At 44.7% G+C, this 19,610-nt stretch overlaps 3 protein-coding genes across 3 annotated transcripts in view; 2 read left to right on the top strand and 1 right to left on the bottom strand.

The window, feature by feature from the left end:
• The first annotated feature begins 357 nt into the window (after positions 1 to 357).
• On the top strand, positions 358 to 2,166 carry sap18 (Sin3A-associated protein). The gene is made up of 4 exons (XM_034096885.2): positions 358 to 544; positions 1,455 to 1,564; positions 1,644 to 1,766; positions 1,876 to 2,166. The coding sequence occupies exons 1-4, from the start codon at positions 473 to 475 to the stop codon at positions 2,030 to 2,032; spliced, it is 462 nt and encodes a 153-aa protein (XP_033952776.1). The 5' UTR covers positions 358 to 472; the 3' UTR covers positions 2,033 to 2,166.
• A 3,253-nt stretch (positions 2,167 to 5,419) lies between these two features.
• rtraf (RNA transcription, translation and transport factor) lies at positions 5,420 to 7,981 on the top strand. The gene is made up of 8 exons (XM_034098597.1): positions 5,420 to 5,576; positions 6,055 to 6,179; positions 6,270 to 6,369; positions 6,982 to 7,062; positions 7,176 to 7,264; positions 7,358 to 7,426; positions 7,541 to 7,589; positions 7,680 to 7,981. The coding sequence occupies exons 1-8, from the start codon at positions 5,516 to 5,518 to the stop codon at positions 7,832 to 7,834; spliced, it is 729 nt and encodes a 242-aa protein (XP_033954488.1). The 5' UTR covers positions 5,420 to 5,515; the 3' UTR covers positions 7,835 to 7,981.
• A 350-nt stretch (positions 7,982 to 8,331) lies between these two features.
• Positions 8,332 to 19,610, bottom strand: part of nid2a (nidogen 2a (osteonidogen)) — a 37,868-nt gene continuing 26,589 nt past the window's right edge. The window contains exons 24-44 of the mRNA XM_034098567.2: positions 19,296 to 19,429; positions 19,095 to 19,200; positions 18,811 to 18,944; positions 18,625 to 18,730; positions 17,896 to 18,029; positions 17,695 to 17,800; positions 17,411 to 17,544; positions 17,225 to 17,330; positions 16,665 to 16,798; positions 16,470 to 16,575; positions 16,162 to 16,295; positions 15,965 to 16,070; positions 13,727 to 13,856; positions 13,543 to 13,643; positions 13,278 to 13,450; positions 12,994 to 13,123; positions 12,746 to 12,917; positions 10,846 to 11,003; positions 10,509 to 10,632; positions 10,176 to 10,288; positions 8,332 to 8,909 (exon numbers count right to left, since the gene is read on the bottom strand). Of these exons, the coding sequence (XP_033954458.1) occupies positions 8,899 to 8,909; positions 10,176 to 10,288; positions 10,509 to 10,632; positions 10,846 to 11,003; positions 12,746 to 12,917; positions 12,994 to 13,123; positions 13,278 to 13,450; positions 13,543 to 13,643; positions 13,727 to 13,856; positions 15,965 to 16,070; positions 16,162 to 16,295; positions 16,470 to 16,575; positions 16,665 to 16,798; positions 17,225 to 17,330; positions 17,411 to 17,544; positions 17,695 to 17,800; positions 17,896 to 18,029; positions 18,625 to 18,730; positions 18,811 to 18,944; positions 19,095 to 19,200; positions 19,296 to 19,429 (2,552 nt within the window). The 3' untranslated portion in view covers positions 8,332 to 8,898. The remainder of the gene's footprint in view (positions 8,910 to 10,175; positions 10,289 to 10,508; positions 10,633 to 10,845; positions 11,004 to 12,745; positions 12,918 to 12,993; positions 13,124 to 13,277; positions 13,451 to 13,542; positions 13,644 to 13,726; positions 13,857 to 15,964; positions 16,071 to 16,161; positions 16,296 to 16,469; positions 16,576 to 16,664; positions 16,799 to 17,224; positions 17,331 to 17,410; positions 17,545 to 17,694; positions 17,801 to 17,895; positions 18,030 to 18,624; positions 18,731 to 18,810; positions 18,945 to 19,094; positions 19,201 to 19,295; positions 19,430 to 19,610) is intronic.

Genomic DNA, 19,610 nt, shown 5'->3' with positions numbered 1-19,610 from the left:
ACGTTTCAGAGTGGCCTTTTATTGTGGCCAGCCTAAGGCACACCTGTGCAATAATCATGCTGTCTAATCAGCATCTTGATATGCCACACCTGTGAGGTGGGATGGATTATCTCGGCAAAGGAGAAGTACTCACTATCACAGATTTTTTCAGATTTGTGAACAATATTTGAGAGAAATGGTTATTTTGTGTATATAAAAAATGTTTTAGATCTTTGAGTTCATCTCATGAAAAATGGGAGCAAAAACAAAAGTGTTATGTTTATATTTTTGTTCAGTGTATCTTACTTTGCAGTCTTTCTCACTCCAAAACAATAGAGGGCAGTAACTTTGCGCTGGTGAGAGTCAGCTAAAACCACGGCGGAAACGGAAACCAAACCGCCATTCCATCGTTGCTACGAAAAAATATCCAAGCAAGGTGGTAGAAATCCGTTAACGTTACCTAAGTGCATTAGTATACCGCCAGAAAGTAACAATGGCCCTAGAATCGAGGATCACACAAGAAGAAATCAAGAAGGAACCAGAGAAGCCCATTGACCGAGAAAAGGTATACAGCTGGATTTCAAGCCTAGTCCGGTACAACGTTAGCTTGTTTACGTTAGCTCATTAGCTCTATGGTGAGCTAACGTTACCTGGCGCTGCTAGCCAAAAGTGCTAACTGTTTGGAGACTGGTTAGCATATGTTGAAGACCGCAAACAATTAGGACATATGCATGCATTTTTTTCCTCCGTGAAATATTATTTAGGTCTCTTCACCACCGGTAAATACAAGGTGATTGAATAGTAACTTAGCATCTGCAGCGTGCTAGTGCTAGCGTGCTAACGTAAGTGCTAGCATGCTATGGGAAGCTAGCAAAATACAACTGCTATATTAAGTTAATAATATATATATCAAATGTCATAACACGAGTACTTTTCTATATTTGTAGATTACCTCAGTTCAGTTGTCATGGTGGGTTTTAACGCATTTTGTTAATGTAGTGCCCCCGATAATTACAGTCGTGCATTAGTGAGATATCCACAGGTGATTCTAATATTCACTGATTAATTAGTGGTGGACAAAGCTGGTTCAATGAGTACACTGTGTATAATTGAGCATTCAGATACTATCAAGACTATTAGTCAAGTTCAACACCTTCTATGGAAACTAATGGTATTAAAAACTGTCATGTTATCTTTTGTTGTTGGTAACCACTATGGGCAGCTAACTATTAAAACCCCACCACTGCAAACAATGCACATGAGCATACCATATTATTCAGGGCCATCTTTCATAATGCACTGTGTTATCTCAATATTAATGTGTGTAATGGGTTCATGTCAATTGTTGTAGTGAGACAACATTGGGTTATTTAAAGGAATCACTTTATTTTAAATATTTAGATTAGTTAATTTAACTTTTCATATCAGCTTGACTTCTCTTTATATTGTTAATTTGATGCTTATTTTTGCTGCAGACTTGCCCTCTTCTGCTGCGAGTATTCACCACCAACAGCGGCCGACACCACAGAGCAGATGAATTTGCCCGTGGCAATGTTCCCTCCAGCGAACTGCAGATATACACATGGTGAGATTGCAAACTCTTTTATTTTGATGTGTCAATTGAACATTTGACAATGTTGAGATTATAAGACTGTGTTTTTCAGGATGGATGCTACTCTCAAGGAGCTGACCAGCCTGGTGAAGGAAGTGTATCCTGACGCTAGAAAAAAAGGGACCCATTTCAGCTTTGCCATTGTCTTTCCTGACCTCAGAGGGAAAGTGTACAGGTGTGTATCCCACTACAACATTTGTTTGGCTCATGGAGCTGAACACTTTCTTTATACCCTGGTGATTTTTTGTAAACTATATTAAACCTGTATCTGTCCCCCCTTACAGGTTGAAAGATATCGGCAACACTTTATCTGGCAGGAAGGGCGCCGACGACTCCATGACGTTGCAGTCTCAGCGCTTCCAGATTGGAGACTACCTGGATATAGCTATCACCCCCCCAAACAGAGCCCCACCCATCAACCCACGCATGAGGCCCTTCTGAACATAAACACCGACACATAATGTAACACACATCAACATAATTCTGTTTTTTTTGTTTAATTTTTGTCCATTGGATGCTGTTTAGCTTCATTTTATAAAATGTGACGTGTAATAATAAAATGGTCATTTTTACAACGTGTCTGTCCTTTTCTGTGTAACATGCTGGGGGATGCAATAATTTACTTTTTTTCAAATTGTTTATTAAACTGCACTAGTATTTTAAAATAATCACAATTGTATAATATTTAAGGCAGTATATATACCAACTAAACCCATTTGGAGTAAGAATTCTAGGTAACACCACCGTGATGTTTAACATTTTAAAGTTTGAAAGCCCGATTAATGAAATTGTAACTCCTGAGATTCTGTAAATTGGAAACTAGTTGAAATACACCCAGACCCACTGGCAGAGGAGGTGGCACTGGTCTCCTGCTCTCTCCCAAATGGAGCTTTTCCCTCTTCAAGCTACCTAACTTCACTCCTTCCACCTTTGAATTCCATGCCGTCACAGTATCCCATCCTATACAATGAACCATTGTTGTTCTCTACCGTCCACCAGGCGCCTTGGGGGAATTAGATCATCTCCTCTCACACATCCCTGAAACTGGCCCTCCCGCTGTACTTCTCGGATACTCCAGACAGGGAAAATAGATGAACTAACATCTCTGTTAACCCCCTTTGCTTTCTCACTGTCTCCGTCCCCACCAACTCATAAAGCTGGCCATGTCCTTGATCTCATATTCTCAAGGAACTGCACTACTTCTAACCTCTGTGTAAACCCGCTCCACACATCCGATCATTTCTTCATTTCATTCTCTCTACCCCTTTCCAAACATAACAAACTAATCTCTTCTCATCCTGCACCTGTCCGCCGTAACCTTTGCCTCATCGGTGCTCTCAGCCCTCCCTTCCTCTGACTCGTTCCAACTCCTGCCTCCAAACTCTGCTGCAGAAACTCCTCTCTACTCTCTCATCCTCTCTGGACTCTCTCTGTCCTCTCACATCTCGGCAGGCTCGTCAGTCCCCTCCTGCTCCCTGGCTAAATGATGCACTGCGTGCTAATGGAACCGTCCTTCGGGCAGCAGAGTGGAAACGGTGGAAATCCAAACACCATGACGACCTCCTAACCTATCAGGCTCTCCTCTCCTCTTTCTCTGCTTCGATCTCTCAGGCAAAAAGCACTTTCTTTCAAGATAAGATCCAATCTTCCTATTCCAATCCCAAAAAACTATTTTCAATCTTTTCCACCCTCTTGGACCCCCCCCAAGCCCCTCCCCCCTCCTCCCTTCTGTCAAGCGACTTTGTTAACCACTTTGAAAAAAAGGTTGATTATATTCGCGCTTCTTCTTCTGACTCACCTTTACTCACCGCTGGGTCACCAGACCCTCCTTCCACCCACACACTGACCTCCTTTTCCCTTATCTCTCCAAGTGAGGTTCTTACCCTCATTACCTCTGCCCGCCCCACCACCTGTCCTCTGGACCCTATCCCCTCAAACCTCCTTCAGACTATCGCTCCTGATATTCTACCGTTTCTTTCCCATTTCATCAACACTTCTCTAACTTCTGGTCACTTTCCAAAACAGTCTCAAGGAGGCAAGAGTAAACCCTCTCCTAAAGAAACCCACTCTCAACCCGTCTGATGTTATAAACTACAGGCCTGTCTCTCTCCTCCCGTTCCTGTCTAAAACACTTGAACGCGCTGTCTTTAGACAACTCTCCTGCTATCTCCATCAGAACAACCTTCTGGATCCGCACCAGTCTGGTTTCAAGGCAGGTCACTCCACAGAAACTGCTGTCTCTGAGGAACCGCACACTGCTAAAGCAGCATCCCTCTCCTCTGTCCTCATCCTGTTGGACCTGTCTGCTGCATTCGACACGGTGAACCATCAGATCCTCCTTCACTCTCCAAGAACTTGGAGTTTCAGGCTCTGCACTTTCCCTCCTCACCTCATACCTCAAAGACTGCACCTACAGGGTTACTTGGAGAGGGTCCGAGTCCGACCCTTATCAATTAACTACAGGGGTCCCTCAGGGCTCTGTTCTTGGTCCCCTCCTCTTCTCCCTGTACACAAACTCGCTCGGATCAGTCATTAGCCCGCATGGTTTTTCATACCACTGCTACGCTGACAACACCCAATTAATTCTGTCCTTTCCCCGCTCAGAGACCCAGGTCGTCGCACGCATCTCTGCTTGTCTAGCTGACATCTCTCAGTGGATGTCCGCTCATCACCTCAAGCTCAACCTTGACAAAACTGAACTGCTTTTCCTTCTGGGAAAAGATTGTCCCACTCTTGACCTGACAATCAACATCGGCACCTCTGTTGTTTCCCCGACTCAGACTGCAAGGAATCTGGGTGTGACCCTAGATAACAAACGGTCCTTCACTGCAAACATCGCTGCTACAACCCGCTGCTGCAGATACACGCTTTACAACATCAGGAGGATACGTCCCCAGCTGACCCAGAAAACAACTCCTGGCTGGTCTACCTGCATGTGCCATCCGACCTCTGCAGCTCATCCAGAATGCAGCGGCTTGTCTGGTCTTCAACCTTCCAAAATATTCCCCCGCTCCTCCGCTGCCTTCACTGGCTTCCGGTAACTGCTAGAATCCACTTCAAGACACTGGTACTTGCGCACCATGCTGCGAATGGATCTGGCCCTTCCTACATCCAGGACATGGTTAAACTGTACACCCAGCGCGTGCACTACGCTCTGCATCAGCCAAACGACTCGCTGCACCCTCGCTGTGAGGGGGACCCAAGTTCCCATCAGCAAAAACACATGGGTTTGCTATCCTGGCTCCAAGATGGTAGAATGAGCTCCCCATTGACATCAGCAGAAAGCTTACACACCTTCCGGCACAGACTGAAAACTCATCTCTTTCGGCTCCACTTCGAGCGATAGAATTACTAACAAAGAACTGCTAACAAAGCACTTATATACTAATAAAGGGCTGGCTTATCTAAAGCCAGTTGAGTAGCACTTGAAATGTTTGGCTCTATGAAACCTGATGTACTTATATGATTCTGTTTTCTTCAAGGTTGTGTCTTCCTGGTCGAATGTACTTATTGTAAGTCGCTTTGGATAAAAGCGTCAGCTAAATGTAATGTAATGTAGTGTAAAATATGAAGTGTCAGCAACACAATCAATTATGATCAATTTACAACAAGTGTAAAATGCTACTCCAGGCTGTAGGAATGTTAAGTCTAGGAATCTATACACACTTAAATCTGCTCTTAAACGACAATAATAATTCAAAGAAAACGTCTTTTGGCATTGCTGTAATATGACCAGCTCTTTGGTCGTTGTTGCGTGTTGTACGGATGGGCATGAGGGAGGATCTTATTTTGATACTTATAACCGGAAGTTGTATGGCTGCGCATGCGTATTGCAACATACTGACAGCTAGCAGAGAAAACAGCCAAGCTAGTCAACTATTAGCTAAAGAAAGCAGCTATTTTCACACAAAAACATACGTTGAAATGTTTAAGAGAAAACTGACAGCGTTAGACTATCACAACCCCGGTGGATTTGACTGCACAGGTGAGCCTAAACATTTCAAGGAGCTGTTTAATGTGGGTCAGTGGGCTAAACGTGGAGCTGGCTAACGTGTATGCAGATAGATCCTGTCACTGAAGACGACATGCCAGACTCTATTCATAAAACTTTTATGTATTGTAGCTTTTTGACTGAGAAACCTGTAGGACTATTAGGACACGGTGTAAAACTTCTATACACCTCACACTTGTATTCGGCTTAATGTATTACTTTGGGTCTACCTTTTTATTGGCATATGTTTACTCTCATACTTTGTAAAGTCAACTTGAAAATGACGCTCACTTTTAATAATTTTCGGGCTGCAAATATCAATTAATCAATGTTAATATGTAAAGTAAAATGCTAGCTTGCCCAAACGTAAATGTGATGCTCTGTAGGGATTGATCAATGTATTCAGTTTGCCTCTATTACTATTATTGTACTGCATGAAGCCATTTGTGCAAACTGTATCTCCTCTGCTCAGATGAGACTCAGTACAGAAACTGCATCGTGTGGCTGGAGGACCAGAAGATTCGGCATTATAAGATCGAGGAGAGAGGAAACCTGAGGAACATCCCGAGCTCAGACTGGCCCAAAGCCTTCCACCAGGTGAGACACTTTGACATGAAGAAAACTCCTGCTGTGTTGAGCTATTGTTGTGAGTTGTATCATGAATGGAGTGCCATTTCCTGTGTGCAGTACCTGCAGGACCTGAACTGTCCGTTCGGCGGTGAGCAGCAGCCGGAGGCAGTGGACTGGTTGCTGGGCCTGGCTGTAAGATACGAATATGGAGACAATGGTGAGAGGGCAGCATGTGTGTGTCTCCTTTTTTAACTCTGACACACTGTTGCGTCGTTACTTCTTCTATGTAATACTGATGGTGACCAGCAGATGGAGACATTATAAAAGGAATAATATGTTCTAGTAATGCCAGCTCATCAGTAAAGTTAGACATTGTATTGAAATCTATGGAACCCAATATCCTTCAGTAATGGAAAGTAATACAATGATATCATCCTTGAAGTCAATATACTGACAACATTTATCATGACAATGACTCGGTATCTAAATAATGAATTTGTTTCTTAACATAATGTCAACATTTCTCTAAATTATTTTGAAGTATCTCTTAATATAATGAACTGGTGTTGCAAATAAATGACTTGTTGTAGAAAATACAATAACTTGGTACCATAAAAAGAATGACTTGGAATAGCAAAATAATGCCCAAGTCTCCCAAAATAGTGACATATTAATGATATATATCATAACTTTTGAGAAAGTTTCACATTACGACTTACAGTGTTTTTTTTCCCGATCACAATCGCAGAAATTTGCTCCAATAGAAAATGTTAAAATAATCTTTATATTCCTGGTTAGATTCTCACCCTGTTTTTATTTCTCTCCTCAGTGGACAAGTATAAGAACTGTAAGCCGCTGGCAGCCCCCACCAACAGCGACAAGGCAGTGGACCCCCTCCTCAACCTTGACGGTAAGTAGAAACACTTCCTTGCGTCCTTGCTCTTTGCTTTCACGCATTCTTTCTCTGTTCTTCACGATGCCTTTGATCCGGAGTGAAAGACGACAGTTGTTTGTCTTTTTCAGGTGATTCGCCAGATTTCAAAGCAGGAGTGACAGCTCTGGCTAACATCCTGAAGATACAGCGACATGACGACTACCTGGTGATGCTCAAGGTTAGATATGTTCTCTTTGCTGTCTTCATGGCTTAAGAATACTTATTTCATATGTACATGTCATACTTACCAGTTTTCATGTACTCCTGCCAGGCTATTCGTATTCTGATTCAGGAGAGACTTTCCCCAGAAGCCATCACTAAAGCCAGCAATAATAGAGAGGTATTGTAATATTTTGTATCATATCTAAAGATTCCTATTTCACAAGTTCTTATATTAAAACCCTCCAATTAATGAAATATATCTGTAACATTTGTATGTGCCTCTGTTTCCCAGGGTATTCCAGTAGCTTTAGAAAAGCACGTCTTGGGTTTTGACACTGGAGGTGAGTGCTGCTTTTGAAAAGGATTCAAAAAGAAAGTAAGAGGAAAAGATACAATCACGGTTTATTCATTTCAAATGCATTTTCTCTCAGATGCCGTTCTGAACGAAGCGGCTCAGATCCTGCGCCTGCTGCACATCGAGGAGCTGAGGGAGCTACAGACGAAGATCAACGAGGCCATCGTCGCCGTTCAGGCCATCATCGCCGACCCAAAGACAGACCACCGGCTGGGCAAGGTCGGCAGATGAGAGCGAGGAGGAGGAGGAGGAGGAGGGACGCTGGAGGAAGAAGGGAGGGGCTGAACCACGGGAGTTTTAATTAGATTTTGAGAGGAGAAGCCTTTGTCAGACTTTTGTATTTAATTGATCAGATATGAAGTAAATGCCAAATTTTCACATGCTGTCTTTCCTTTTTGTACTGCAGCATGGAGGAGTTCACACGACACGTTATTTAGCAGATTTCCGTTAACATCTTAATTTCTTCATGCTGAGGTAGAATGGTTTGATCACCTCCTGGTTGCCGCAGTGTCGCCCTCAGTGGAAATGACAGAAGCTGATGAAATATTCCAACGGTTATATTTGTATCTTTTGTTTCTAGAGGTTATTTTGAAAACGTTGTTGCTGTGCGGGAAATGTATAAATACAGCTGAAGAGATTGGCATCTGTGCTCCTGGTTTGGTTTTTCATATTTAAAGAAGCATCGCGGCTGGAAATAAGACACACAATAAACAACAACAAAAAAGCCGTCAAGTACCAAATCACATTTTATTGTTATAAATATCACATCTTATAAAAAGATCAAGATTTAAAAAGTAGTAGTAGTAAAAATATTTGGCAAAAAAAGATTGTAACGTCTTTTCATGGTGTGTGAAATACAGATGGAGTGCAGAGAGACTGCTGCGATCTGACTGAGGGAGACATTACAATCTGTCACTCAACAATGGACATGGAAATGACAGTGGTATCAACGTCTCATCAACACACGTTCTCTCTCACATTTAAAAATCAGGTTTCATTGTCCTGTAGCTTTAATCGAAAGATAAACAACTGGCGTACAAAAATACAGTAAAAAAACAAACTAAAAATGAGGTATAAAACAAATTTACAAAACATTTATTTGGGGGTTATATCTTTACGGTGAGATAATGGGCTCAGGGGGAGGAGGGGATGTTAATTTGCTGACAGGCGATCTGGCAGCCACCATCCCCTTTTCTTCGGGACACTGGAGACACTTCTTCAGGAGGTCCTACCCTCCGGTCGGGAGTGGTCCCCGAACTTTAGCACCAGAGGACCCTGCAGCTGCCGCTCTGTCGTTAGTGGCTCCCTGAATCACACGGGGCAAACATTAAAGGAGGAACTCACGAGATACATTCTGCTGGAGTTACACACCTCCCTTTCTTCTCGCTTGTGGACATGAAGAGTAAAAGGACAGATGTTCTCTTCCTGTGTGAATCCAAACGGGACAGGATGAGAGCCTAAGTGCTGCCGTGTCCTAATGCCAGAACAAACAGCCTCGGCGCTGAACAGAGAGCTGCACTTTACAGCCTGTGGTGACTGAATTATCTCCGTAAGGAGCATGTGTGTTCATGCGTTCAACAATAACAGCTTTTAAGCCTCTTGCAAGCAGCTCCCTAACCTGTAACAAGTGTTCAAGAGCCGTCATCATGGGCACAATTACACCACGCGTCCACACTTTGAAGTAGTAGTCTGAGGCTTGAGAGAGTGTGAGAGGACATTCACAGCAAGCAACACACAGCCATTTTGAGACGCACAAACTGGCCTGTGTGTGCATCTCTTCTATCGTGAGCAGATTTTGACGCTCTCTGCAGATGTGTGTAGCTCCGACGGCATCTGCCAAGGTGCTACTTTAGGGATTATCCTGTGCTTAGGGGGCTACTCTGTACTTTAAAGGTGTTTAAGGCCAGGCTTTGAAATGACTCGGAGCCATCTGCAGACGTCGACACATCAAACATGACACACACACACACAAAATGCAGGCGGAGGGTCGCAGCAGGCAGCTGTGTAATCACTGGTCCTGAGTGGAGGTGAAGTCACCACACACGGTGCAGGACGGCTGAGCCAGCTGTGTGGTCACTGTTGTCTTTGAGCAGGGTGAAGAAACGGCAACCTCTGTCTCTTCAGGACACTCACTATGTATCTAACCTGATCTGATGTGGTTCGTTTCTCAATTATTTTACTTCATTTGTATTCCTAACTTTACTCACGAAAAGTACAAGCACCTCAAAATTGTACTTAAGTACCGTACTTGAGTAAATATACTTTGCTACAATACTTGTACAGCGAGTGTGTGTTGTCCACCTCACTCAAATCGTTTCTCCAGCTAAGCAGCCCGTGTAGACATTGTTAAAGAAGTTCACATCTCCTGTGTGTCCTGCAGCTGTGTGTGTGAATGCAGCCTTCAGAGTTAAGGTGGCATCTGGTGGGAGTCGACTGATGTGGTGACACTGCACACAAGCCACTGAGCTCACTGTCTGCTGCACCTCCAAGTCAGTGGGGGTGTCATTATATACAATTACACATCCGAGTGTGTAAGTGACAGAGAGTGATAGTGTTTAGCATTTCACAATACCTGATAGACACTGGGTGGTTGCTATAGCGATGCCGTACAGGTGAGAGCGCTGGTCAGGCAGGAACTCGTCCGTGATCTGACTGCTGTCTTTGTTCACTGCGATCACTCCGTCCCTGAGAACACACAGACAGCGTGAGCAGAGACAGACACTGGTCAGACACACACACACACACACACACACACACACACACACACACACACACACACACACACACACACACACACACACACACACACACACACACACACACACACACACACACACACACACACACACACACACACACACACACACACACACACACACACACACAGATATATGAAGATGGCCACCTCCTCCAGTCAGTGTAGTAGAAGTGGTTCCTGTAGTACACCATGCTGAACGGGTAGTTGAGGCTGGGGTGGACCACTCTCCGGTTGGAACCATCCGGGGACACACACTCTAACCGCTTCGTACCTGCGAACAGAGCGGAACAGAAACGTGGATGGTCCTTCTGTTATCCGTGGTTTCTGAGATAATGTCTTTTGAAGCTCAGATATTAGAAATGAAAACAGTATACGAGGTGGCAGGCTGGAATATGCGTCAACGAGATGCACACCCAAAGGGAAGGCCACATTTCCGATCGACAGGAGACACTTTATGCCCGTTCTGGTGCGGGACGGTGTTTACCTGCGTCGGCCCAGCAGACCTGAGAGGAGGAAGAGTCGTACGTGAGCGCGTTGGGCAGACCGATGCCGTCAGACACCACCACCTTGCGGTTCTGTCCGTCCACTGACGCACACTCGATCTTCGGAGCCTCTCGGTTCCAGTCGGTCCAATACAGAGTGCTGCAGAGAGGAAAAGGGGGGGAGGGATTATAATATGTATCACTCTTAATTCCAAGTGTATCCAGGCTGGAGAAACACGTTTTGTAGCTTTGCATTTTTTTTTTTAAACAACCTCTGGGATCTGGCTAATATAAGGAGACAAGAGGAAAACCGCACACCTGTACACACACACACACACACCTGTACACACACACACACACACACACACACACACACACACACACACACACACACCCACACACACACACACACACGGTATATAAAGGTACAAGGGCACAGGGCCCTAGGGAGCAGCTGTCTCGCGCTGATGAGGTCACGGTCAGGTTACTCTGAGCAACGTGCAACCTTTGCCCCCCTGCAGTTTAGTTTAGACCACACTAGCTGACGGAAACAGGCACAATATCCAATCTCAGATAAAGCAGGTTCGGCTTATTTCTCACGATATGTTTCTGTGAAATTGTTTTTATATTTCAAAAGCTTCAACATGTTGGACCGCAGGATGATAAGCGAGCCTCAGGCGGAGTGCGTGTGGGCTGCTGATGAAGCCACGCTGCTGTCCGCCTGTAGATGATGGTGTACATGTGAGCAGTCCGCTGGGGACTGCAGGTAACACACACCACATGAGCAATCAGCGTACACACACAGGCACCATGTGTGTATGAGTCTGTACGTTCATTAATCTGAACGTATGGCTGAGCAGATGTTTTTGCATTACACACATGTACGTGCTTTTATATGTGTGTGTGTGTGCGCGTGGACTTTCTGTGTGTCTGCTTCAATGTGTGTGGTTATGTCTCCCTTAGTGTATGTGTGTGTGTGTGTGTGTGTGTGTGTGTGTGTGTGTGTGTGTGTGTGTGTGTGTGTGTGTGTGTGTGTGTGTAATGGCAACATGTGTTGAAATCACATAGCACATGCGTAATCATAAGCGTACCCGTGTGAAGCAGTAATTACCTTTAGGACTTGGCTTTTTGTCAGAAAACACACATTCACACACACTCACACACACTCACACACGTACTTGGCCTTCAGTCAGACTGCAAACTTTCAAACCAATAATGTGAAACACACATTAAAAGTTTTATGATTTGGGTTATAGCTTCGATGTTTAATCATTTAATCATCTCTCTCTCTCTCTCTCTCTCTCTCTCTCTCTCACACAAAGACACACACAATAACACATGCATACCTGTTTATTATGTGATTAGTTGCAATGACGAAAAGCAGATGTTGTTCCTGTTAGTCTGAAAGATGTGTGTGTGTGTGTGTGGGATTAATAGCATCAGTAAATGTTTGGTTTGGTGCTACACTATAATTAGCTTCTATGACAGATTATCAAACATGTGTTTTAAAGGGACACGTCCGTGTTCCCGCGAGCGTCTGTCTCACTCTGAGGAAGTCGTGTTGCTCAACAGGAACCTCTGCCAGATAGCTTTGCATATCGTTACGGGCACTGCACTAATGAATGGGACACAGGCCTGTCTGGATAAAGGTCTGAACCCATCTGTGCGTTCCGCTGCTCATGTAATACCCCTGTGTGTGCGGGGCAGCCTCACTGGGCCTCTGCGGAGCACCTCCAGGATGGTACACTTGATCGTGGAGAGAGTGTGTGGCACTTTGTTTGTTTCTTGCTCAGGTAAGAGATGTTTGCAAATCCACAATACACCGTCCCAAGGCTTCAGAGGTGCAGCGTTGGTAAGTTGATTAGCTGGTGTCTGTGAAGAGACCAATAGAATGGTGGTTACCCAGTGGAAGAGACCACTATGATGGCTCGGGGGTTGACCAAGTCGGAGTCAAACAGCGTCCGCCTCCCGCTGCCGTCCAGGTTGGCGCTCTCGATCATGTCGGGGTTCGAGTCGACCCAGAACATCAACCTGCGCTTTTCATCCACGGCCAAACCCTCGGGACTGACCAGATCTACGCAGAGCAGAGAGGGTTTAGAAATCATTTCAAACATGCAACTGATATGAAAGAAATGAAGGAGTGTCCTTACTCGCGTTAATGAGGATCTCTGGCTCGGCACCGGCCGCAATCGAAGCTCTGTTGATTGTCCTTGCAGACAAATCTGTCCAATAGACCTGGTTGTCTTTGCAGTCGTATGCTAAGCCAACGACAATGGAACCCTGCACACACACATATGAGCATGGAGAGATAAGAGGCTTTCAAAATGGGAAATAATGTCAATATTTTGCAACACAATGTTGTAATGATCTACGTTTAACTAAAATAGACACCAGAAGTAAAAATAGAATCAAATCTGGCTATGTTCATCCCTACATGTAGAGTCAGTAGTGTTTTGGAGCGGGCTCCATCCAGTCTGGTCCCGTTGAGAGGCAGCGCTCCTATCTTCTGTCCCTGAGCGTACAGCAGTGTGATGTCAGTGTTTGGCGGAGGCGTCACATCTGGGCGGGGCAAGGGGCGCACGGTGGGCGGGGCCACTGAGGGAAGGCCTGGGACACGAGTGGATTGGTTAAAAAAAAGCCACGATTGGAAAATCAGTTATTTTGACCACATATAAACAGACAGGTCGAAAGAGGCTTACATGCAGGTTTGACCACATCGTGTGATCGGGTTCCAGGAACCTCGCGCCCGTCCTGGTCCACACACCAGCAGTACGTAGTATCTCCGTAACACTGGACTGGACTGAGAGACAATTTGCTTTCATTCGTAATTTGTCATTAAAATAAACAATTTCATCTGCTGTTTTTTCTTTCTGCGGTGTGTACCTGAACTGTCCGTCCGACTCGCACTGAGGCACGTATTGTTGAGCCCCTGGTGTTCCACCATAGTGCTCGATCAAACTGGTCCTCCATCGCTCACACACGCTCTCGGGGCGCTGGGTCGGAGCCACGGGGCCTGAGGGGGGCGGCAACCAAACAAACCCAATGATGTAAATGTTTTTAAAGTTACATTTAATTCTATATTGTTGTAAAATGACAATTGAGATCACATTCTGCTGTAACTTGTTTGTTTTCAAGCTCACACACACATCTTGCTTTTGTCAATACTGTTAACCTTGTAAAATCTCTTTAATAACTCACTTTATAGGAGAGCTTTCAAAGTAAACCTGAAACCACTTAAGGCCTCCACTAATGTTTATACTGGCCCTCTGTGCATTTCCAATGTGAGAGTGCAGTTGCTACACCAAGGAGATGAGATTTACGGCCCGTCCACACTACAGGACGGGTGGCGCAGTGGTCTGTGCATCTGATCATCAGATCAAGGGGGGTGCTGGGGAACTTCAGTTCGAAACCCGCTCCCGCTGCCACTGCGTCAGGCCGTTGTGTCCTTGGGCAAGACACTTCACCCGGATTTGCTCCTGTGGGTATTGTCCACAGTACATGACCATTGCATGTATGTGTAGTGTGTATTTGTAAAGTGCTTTTAGCATCTGGAAAAGCGCTATAATAAATGTAGGGAATTATTATTATTATTATTATTATTACAGCTTCGACAGCTTCAAAAACGGTTTCCAACGCGTCTGCCCATTCACTTTGAATGGGGTGACGTCACTTTTCGCCGAACTGCATTGTGGGAAGCAGAGCAGAGCTTTCCTGGCGTTTCAGGCTGCAAAAGTTGAGCAATGTTCAACATTTGAAGCTTCCGAAGCTTTCGGTGGAAGCGTCAGCCAATCGAATCATATGCAGTACAAGCTCTAGCCAATCAAACCGCTACTTGTGTGTCAGGGGCGGGAGATTCATGTGATTGGTTGTTGGTCGAGCTTCAGACACGCCCAGCTCCAAGCTTTTTTTGAAGCTGTAGTGTGGACGGGCCGTAATATGTGAACGGACAGTGAGAATAGCTTTATTGTGAGAGTTCAGAGAGAATAATACTGACTGAACTGTTAGAATGATGTTTTTCCAGTCGTATGATTCACTTGGTTTTACTTCAATTTACTGTTTGGCCACGTGACGTTCTTCCCAGAAATCAACAGCATGTGGACTGTCCAGTAACTAAGTCAATGATATTTCAACTTAGGGCTGACTTAGTGTGTTGGCAGTGAGCTGCATCACTTATGTGGGTACACACGTTCACGAGTTTAATGTCTATGTTTGCCTGCATCACGTAAACTTCTACATTTGGTACAGATGTCATTTAAGAATCCATCTGAAATTGTCAAATTATGGGTTTCCGTTCATGCAAATCCTGTTTCTGGGTTCCTCCCTGATTTGGAGCAGAGGATATGAATGTGAGCAGGAAACGCGCTCGCCTCCCTCATCGTGGACTATTGGTCTGTGGTCGTGCTGTGCAGCCTCCAGGTGGGAATGAGTGCCGCTGAATATGAGACCGAGCAGTAATGACTTCAGATAAGACTAACAAAAATGCTGAGCACGTGTGTGTGTGTGTGTGTGTGTGTGTGTGTGTGTGTGTGTGTGTGTCTGGGTGTAACACTGTTTTGTAACTCAGCAGGTCGAGCAGCCTGTCTTGTTTTGGTTTGGTTGTCTAGCAACAGCTGGCAGCTCATCCTACCACGAAGTGACCACTTCAGATGTTTGGAGAGTCATAAATAGAATTTATAGCCAGAGCTGAATTTATAGAAAGGCCTCTGTGTACATTAGAGTGTGAGTGAGAGGGCGAGAGAGAGACAGGGTTAGAGGGAGAGAGAGAGGCAAATAATAAAGTTGTGAATTTTCAAAGGGTTTTACACTGCTCCTTGTTCTAAAGCTCAACTGTAATCACTGGGTGCTTTCTAGTAGCAATGCAAACAGCTTAATGTCGATTTGCGAAGTTTTCTTCTTGTCTGAAACAAGATATTATTATGTTATGGAAGCAAAATAGTCAAAATCGCAAAGTTTATGCCTACAATGTCTCGTCACAAAGAAATCATTCTTAATTAGATGAGAAGATCACTTCTCATTTGAATCTTTCCTAGAAAGGAAATCACCATAGTTTCCATTCCCATTTATTCTGAGCTGCATTTTGCCTGGGTGCAGAAGTACTTGATGCAGTGATGACGGTCTCACCTGGTCTGTCACAGTCTTTAGGCTGTGTACCAGCTGGAGTTCTGGTTCCTGCTCTCTCCTGTCCCGTACTGTCCACACACCAACAATGTCCAGTGGAAGTGTGGCACTAAAACAAAAAAGAAAGAAAATGTAGGTAAAAAGTAATATTAAACAATGGCAACAAACAATAACAAAGCAGGTGTGTTGTCGATGCCAACCTGCAGTCGTAGGTACTGTCCGTTCGCGTCACATTGAGGCACATGGGCTCCTACCACAGGATATCCCTCTTGAATGGTCGTCTGAGCTCTCTCTCTCTGCTGCTCACAGTGAGTCTTAGGACGCTCTGGCTCATCTGGAAAACATTTACAAGTTAAACAAAGTTATTACACATACATTATGTCTAGGAAATCACAAGTCGCATATATTATGATATCACCTACAATTATTCTGTCTTTGTACAATCCCTCAAGCACTCTGAATACATGGCATTCATCAGGGCATTTATGGCTTTCATACGCAGTCTCACCTGGTCTGTCACAGTCTTTAGGTGGCGCACCAGCTGAAGTCCTGGTTCCTGCTCTCTCCTGTCCCCTATTATCCACACACCAACAATGTCCAGTAGAGCCATGACACTAAAGCAGGGGGAAGATCTTTCAGGTTATATGTCCACAATTTCAATTTACTCCACAAGTTTATCCACAAAATGTCTGAAAATGTTTACCTGCTGTGATATGTACTGTCCATTATCGTCACACTGAGGAACATAAGCTCCAACAACAGGATACCCCTCCGCACTGGTGGTCTGCACACCATCTCTGTGGTGCTGACAGTGAGTCTTAGGGCGCTCTGGCTCATCTGGAAAAGAGTGATACATGTTTACAAGTCCATAGGAAACACAGGTGTTATTTTAAGATCATATCCTGCATGGGCTACTTAAAGATGTTCTCCTCAGTCCATAGGCTCATTATCAAATCTTCACAGTAGATTATTTAGCTAGCCGTAATTAGCATTCAAAGAAATATATCAGCAAATATGAATTACAGATGGAACCGACTTGCCTGCTATCTAGCATCAGCTGGTTACTAATCTTCAACCTCTCATCCAAATATGGTAATTTCTGGCGTTGAATAACCAAGATGGCGACATCCAAAATGTCAAAATGAAAGCTTCAAAACAGCAGTCCACAAACCCAAGCCCTCACACGTCAACTGCTTTCAAACAGTTAAAGGACCCAATACTTCAAAGTGTGTATGCACCAGCAGCTAGACTTAAGAGTCCCACCTGGTCTGTCACAGTCCACACGTTGTGTCTCATGTGAAGTCCTGCTTCCATCTTTCTCCTGTCCCCTGCTGTCCACACACCAACAATATCCAGTGGAATCGTGACACTGAAAAGAAACAATGATAGTTTAACAATAGCAGAGCACAAGCAGAGGCCGTGTGTCTCCACATGAGGAACAGATCCTACCTGCTGAGACGTGTACTGTCCGGTGGAGTCACACTGAGGGACATACACTCCCAGCAGAGGGTATCCCTCTGGGCCGTGTGTTGGAACACTGTCTTTGTGCTGCTCACAGTAGGTTTTAGGGCGCTCTGGTTCATCTGAAGATTTCAGATTCAGCAATAGTAAAACATAGTAAAACACAATAGAAATAACCAATATGTAACCAGTTAGAGCTTTCCACAAGTTCTACTTCAGTGTATGTTGTGTTGGAGCCCAAGGGACGCAAAGAGAATAGACCCTTCCCCTACCTGGTCTGTCACAGTCTTTACGTGGGGCACCAGGTGGAGTCCTGGTTCCTGTTCTCTCCTGTCCCCTCTCATCCACACACCAGCAATGTCCGGAGGAACCATGGCACTGTAGCAACACAATAACATAGGGCTTTATTTTCATCACATAACTCAAGGTCGCATTAAATGTATAGATGAAACTCTCTGTCACCAGACGCTGACCTGTGATGGTGTGTACTGTCCGTTAGCGTCACACTGAGGAGCATAGGCTCCAACTATAGGATACCCCTCTGGACTGGTGGTCTGCACACCGTCTCTGTGGTGCTCGCAGTGAGTCTTAGGACGCTCTGGCTCATCTGGACAGATTAAGGTGAACAGTTGCAGGATTATATGCATTTTCTTGTCTCTAAATTATTAAAATACATAGAGTAACACTGGACTAGACATCAGCTAGACATTAGTCATGTTTTCTTGATCTTTGTAAAGTTGTTTAACATCTGGAATGTTTGTCCCTACAAGAATAAAAATATGTCTTTAATCATTTAGTGTTTTAATAACGATGTCCTTCACGCATAGGCTGCTACTTGCTGCTGGTTGTTTAGCCTGAGCTTTGTGTAAATACCGACACATGTACTTTATAAAAGCAGATTTCAAAGAGATGTTAGGGGAAGTGTTTGTTTCTGACATCTCACAGTTAAAAGGGCTGAACGTCATACAATCCGCTCAGCAGGTACAAATAACAAATTAGCAATTTCTGTCTGACGATTGCAACAATACTGTATACACAGAAGGTACTGTTTCACGTTTTTTAGTTCATATTACTGCCAACATGAAAGCTTCTAACAACAGTCCACAAACCCAAGCCATCACGGGGTCAACTGCTTTCAAACAGTTAAAGGACCCAATACTTCAAAGTGTGTATGCACCAGCAGCTAGACTTAAGAGTCCCACCTGGTCTGTCACAGTCCACACGTTGTGTCTCATGTGAAGTCCTGCTTCCATCTTTCTCCTGTCCCCTGCTGTCCACACACCAACAATATCCAGTGGAAACGTGACACTGGAAAGAAACAATGATAGTTTAACAATAGCAGAGCACAAGCAGAGGCCGTGTGTCTCCACATGAGGAACAGATCCTACCTGCTGAGACGTGTACTGTCCGGTGGAGTCACACTGAGGGACATACACTCCCAGCAGAGGGTATCCCTCTGGGCCGTGTGTTGGAACACTGTCTTTGTGCTGCTCACAGTAGGTTTTAGGGCGCTCTGGTTCATCTGAAGATTTCAGATTCAGCAATAGTAAAACATAGTAAAACACAATAGAAATAACCAATATGTAACCAGTTAGACCTTTCCACAAGTTCTACTTCAGTGTATGTTGTGTTGGAGCCCAAGGGACGCAAAGAGAATAGACCCTTCCCCTACCTGGTCTGTCACAGTCTTTACGTGGGGCACCAGGTGGAGTCCTGGTTCCTGTTCTCTCCTGTCCCCTCTCATCCACACACCAGCAATGTCCGGAGGAACCATGACACTGTAGCAACACAATAACATAGGGCTTTATTTTCATCACATAACTCAAGGTCGCATTAAATGTATAGATGAAACTCTCTGTCACCAGACGCTGACCTGTGATGGTGTGTACTGTCCGGTAGCGTCACACTGAGGAACATAAGCTCCAACTATAGGATACCCCTCTGGACTGGTGGTCTGCACACCGTCTCTGTGGTGCTCGCAGTGAGTTTTAGGACGCTCTGGCTCATCTGGACAGATTAAGGTGAACAGTTGCAGGATTATATGCATTTTCTTGTCTCTAAGTTATTAAAATACATAGAGTAACCAGTGTTTCCCACAGATCTGAAATATACTTGGGCGGGTGGTGGCAGCGGGCGGGGGAGGGGGGGGGGGGGTGCCCGAAAAAAAAAAAAAAAAAAAAGTTTTAAC

Source organism: Pseudochaenichthys georgianus, chromosome 2, assembly GCF_902827115.2.
Source record: "Pseudochaenichthys georgianus chromosome 2, fPseGeo1.2, whole genome shotgun sequence".
In the NCBI taxonomy this organism is placed as follows: domain Eukaryota; kingdom Metazoa; phylum Chordata; class Actinopteri; order Perciformes; family Channichthyidae; genus Pseudochaenichthys; species Pseudochaenichthys georgianus.
The sequence above is the reverse complement of the archived record's forward strand: the minus strand, read 5'-3'. Positions and strand labels throughout refer to the sequence as shown.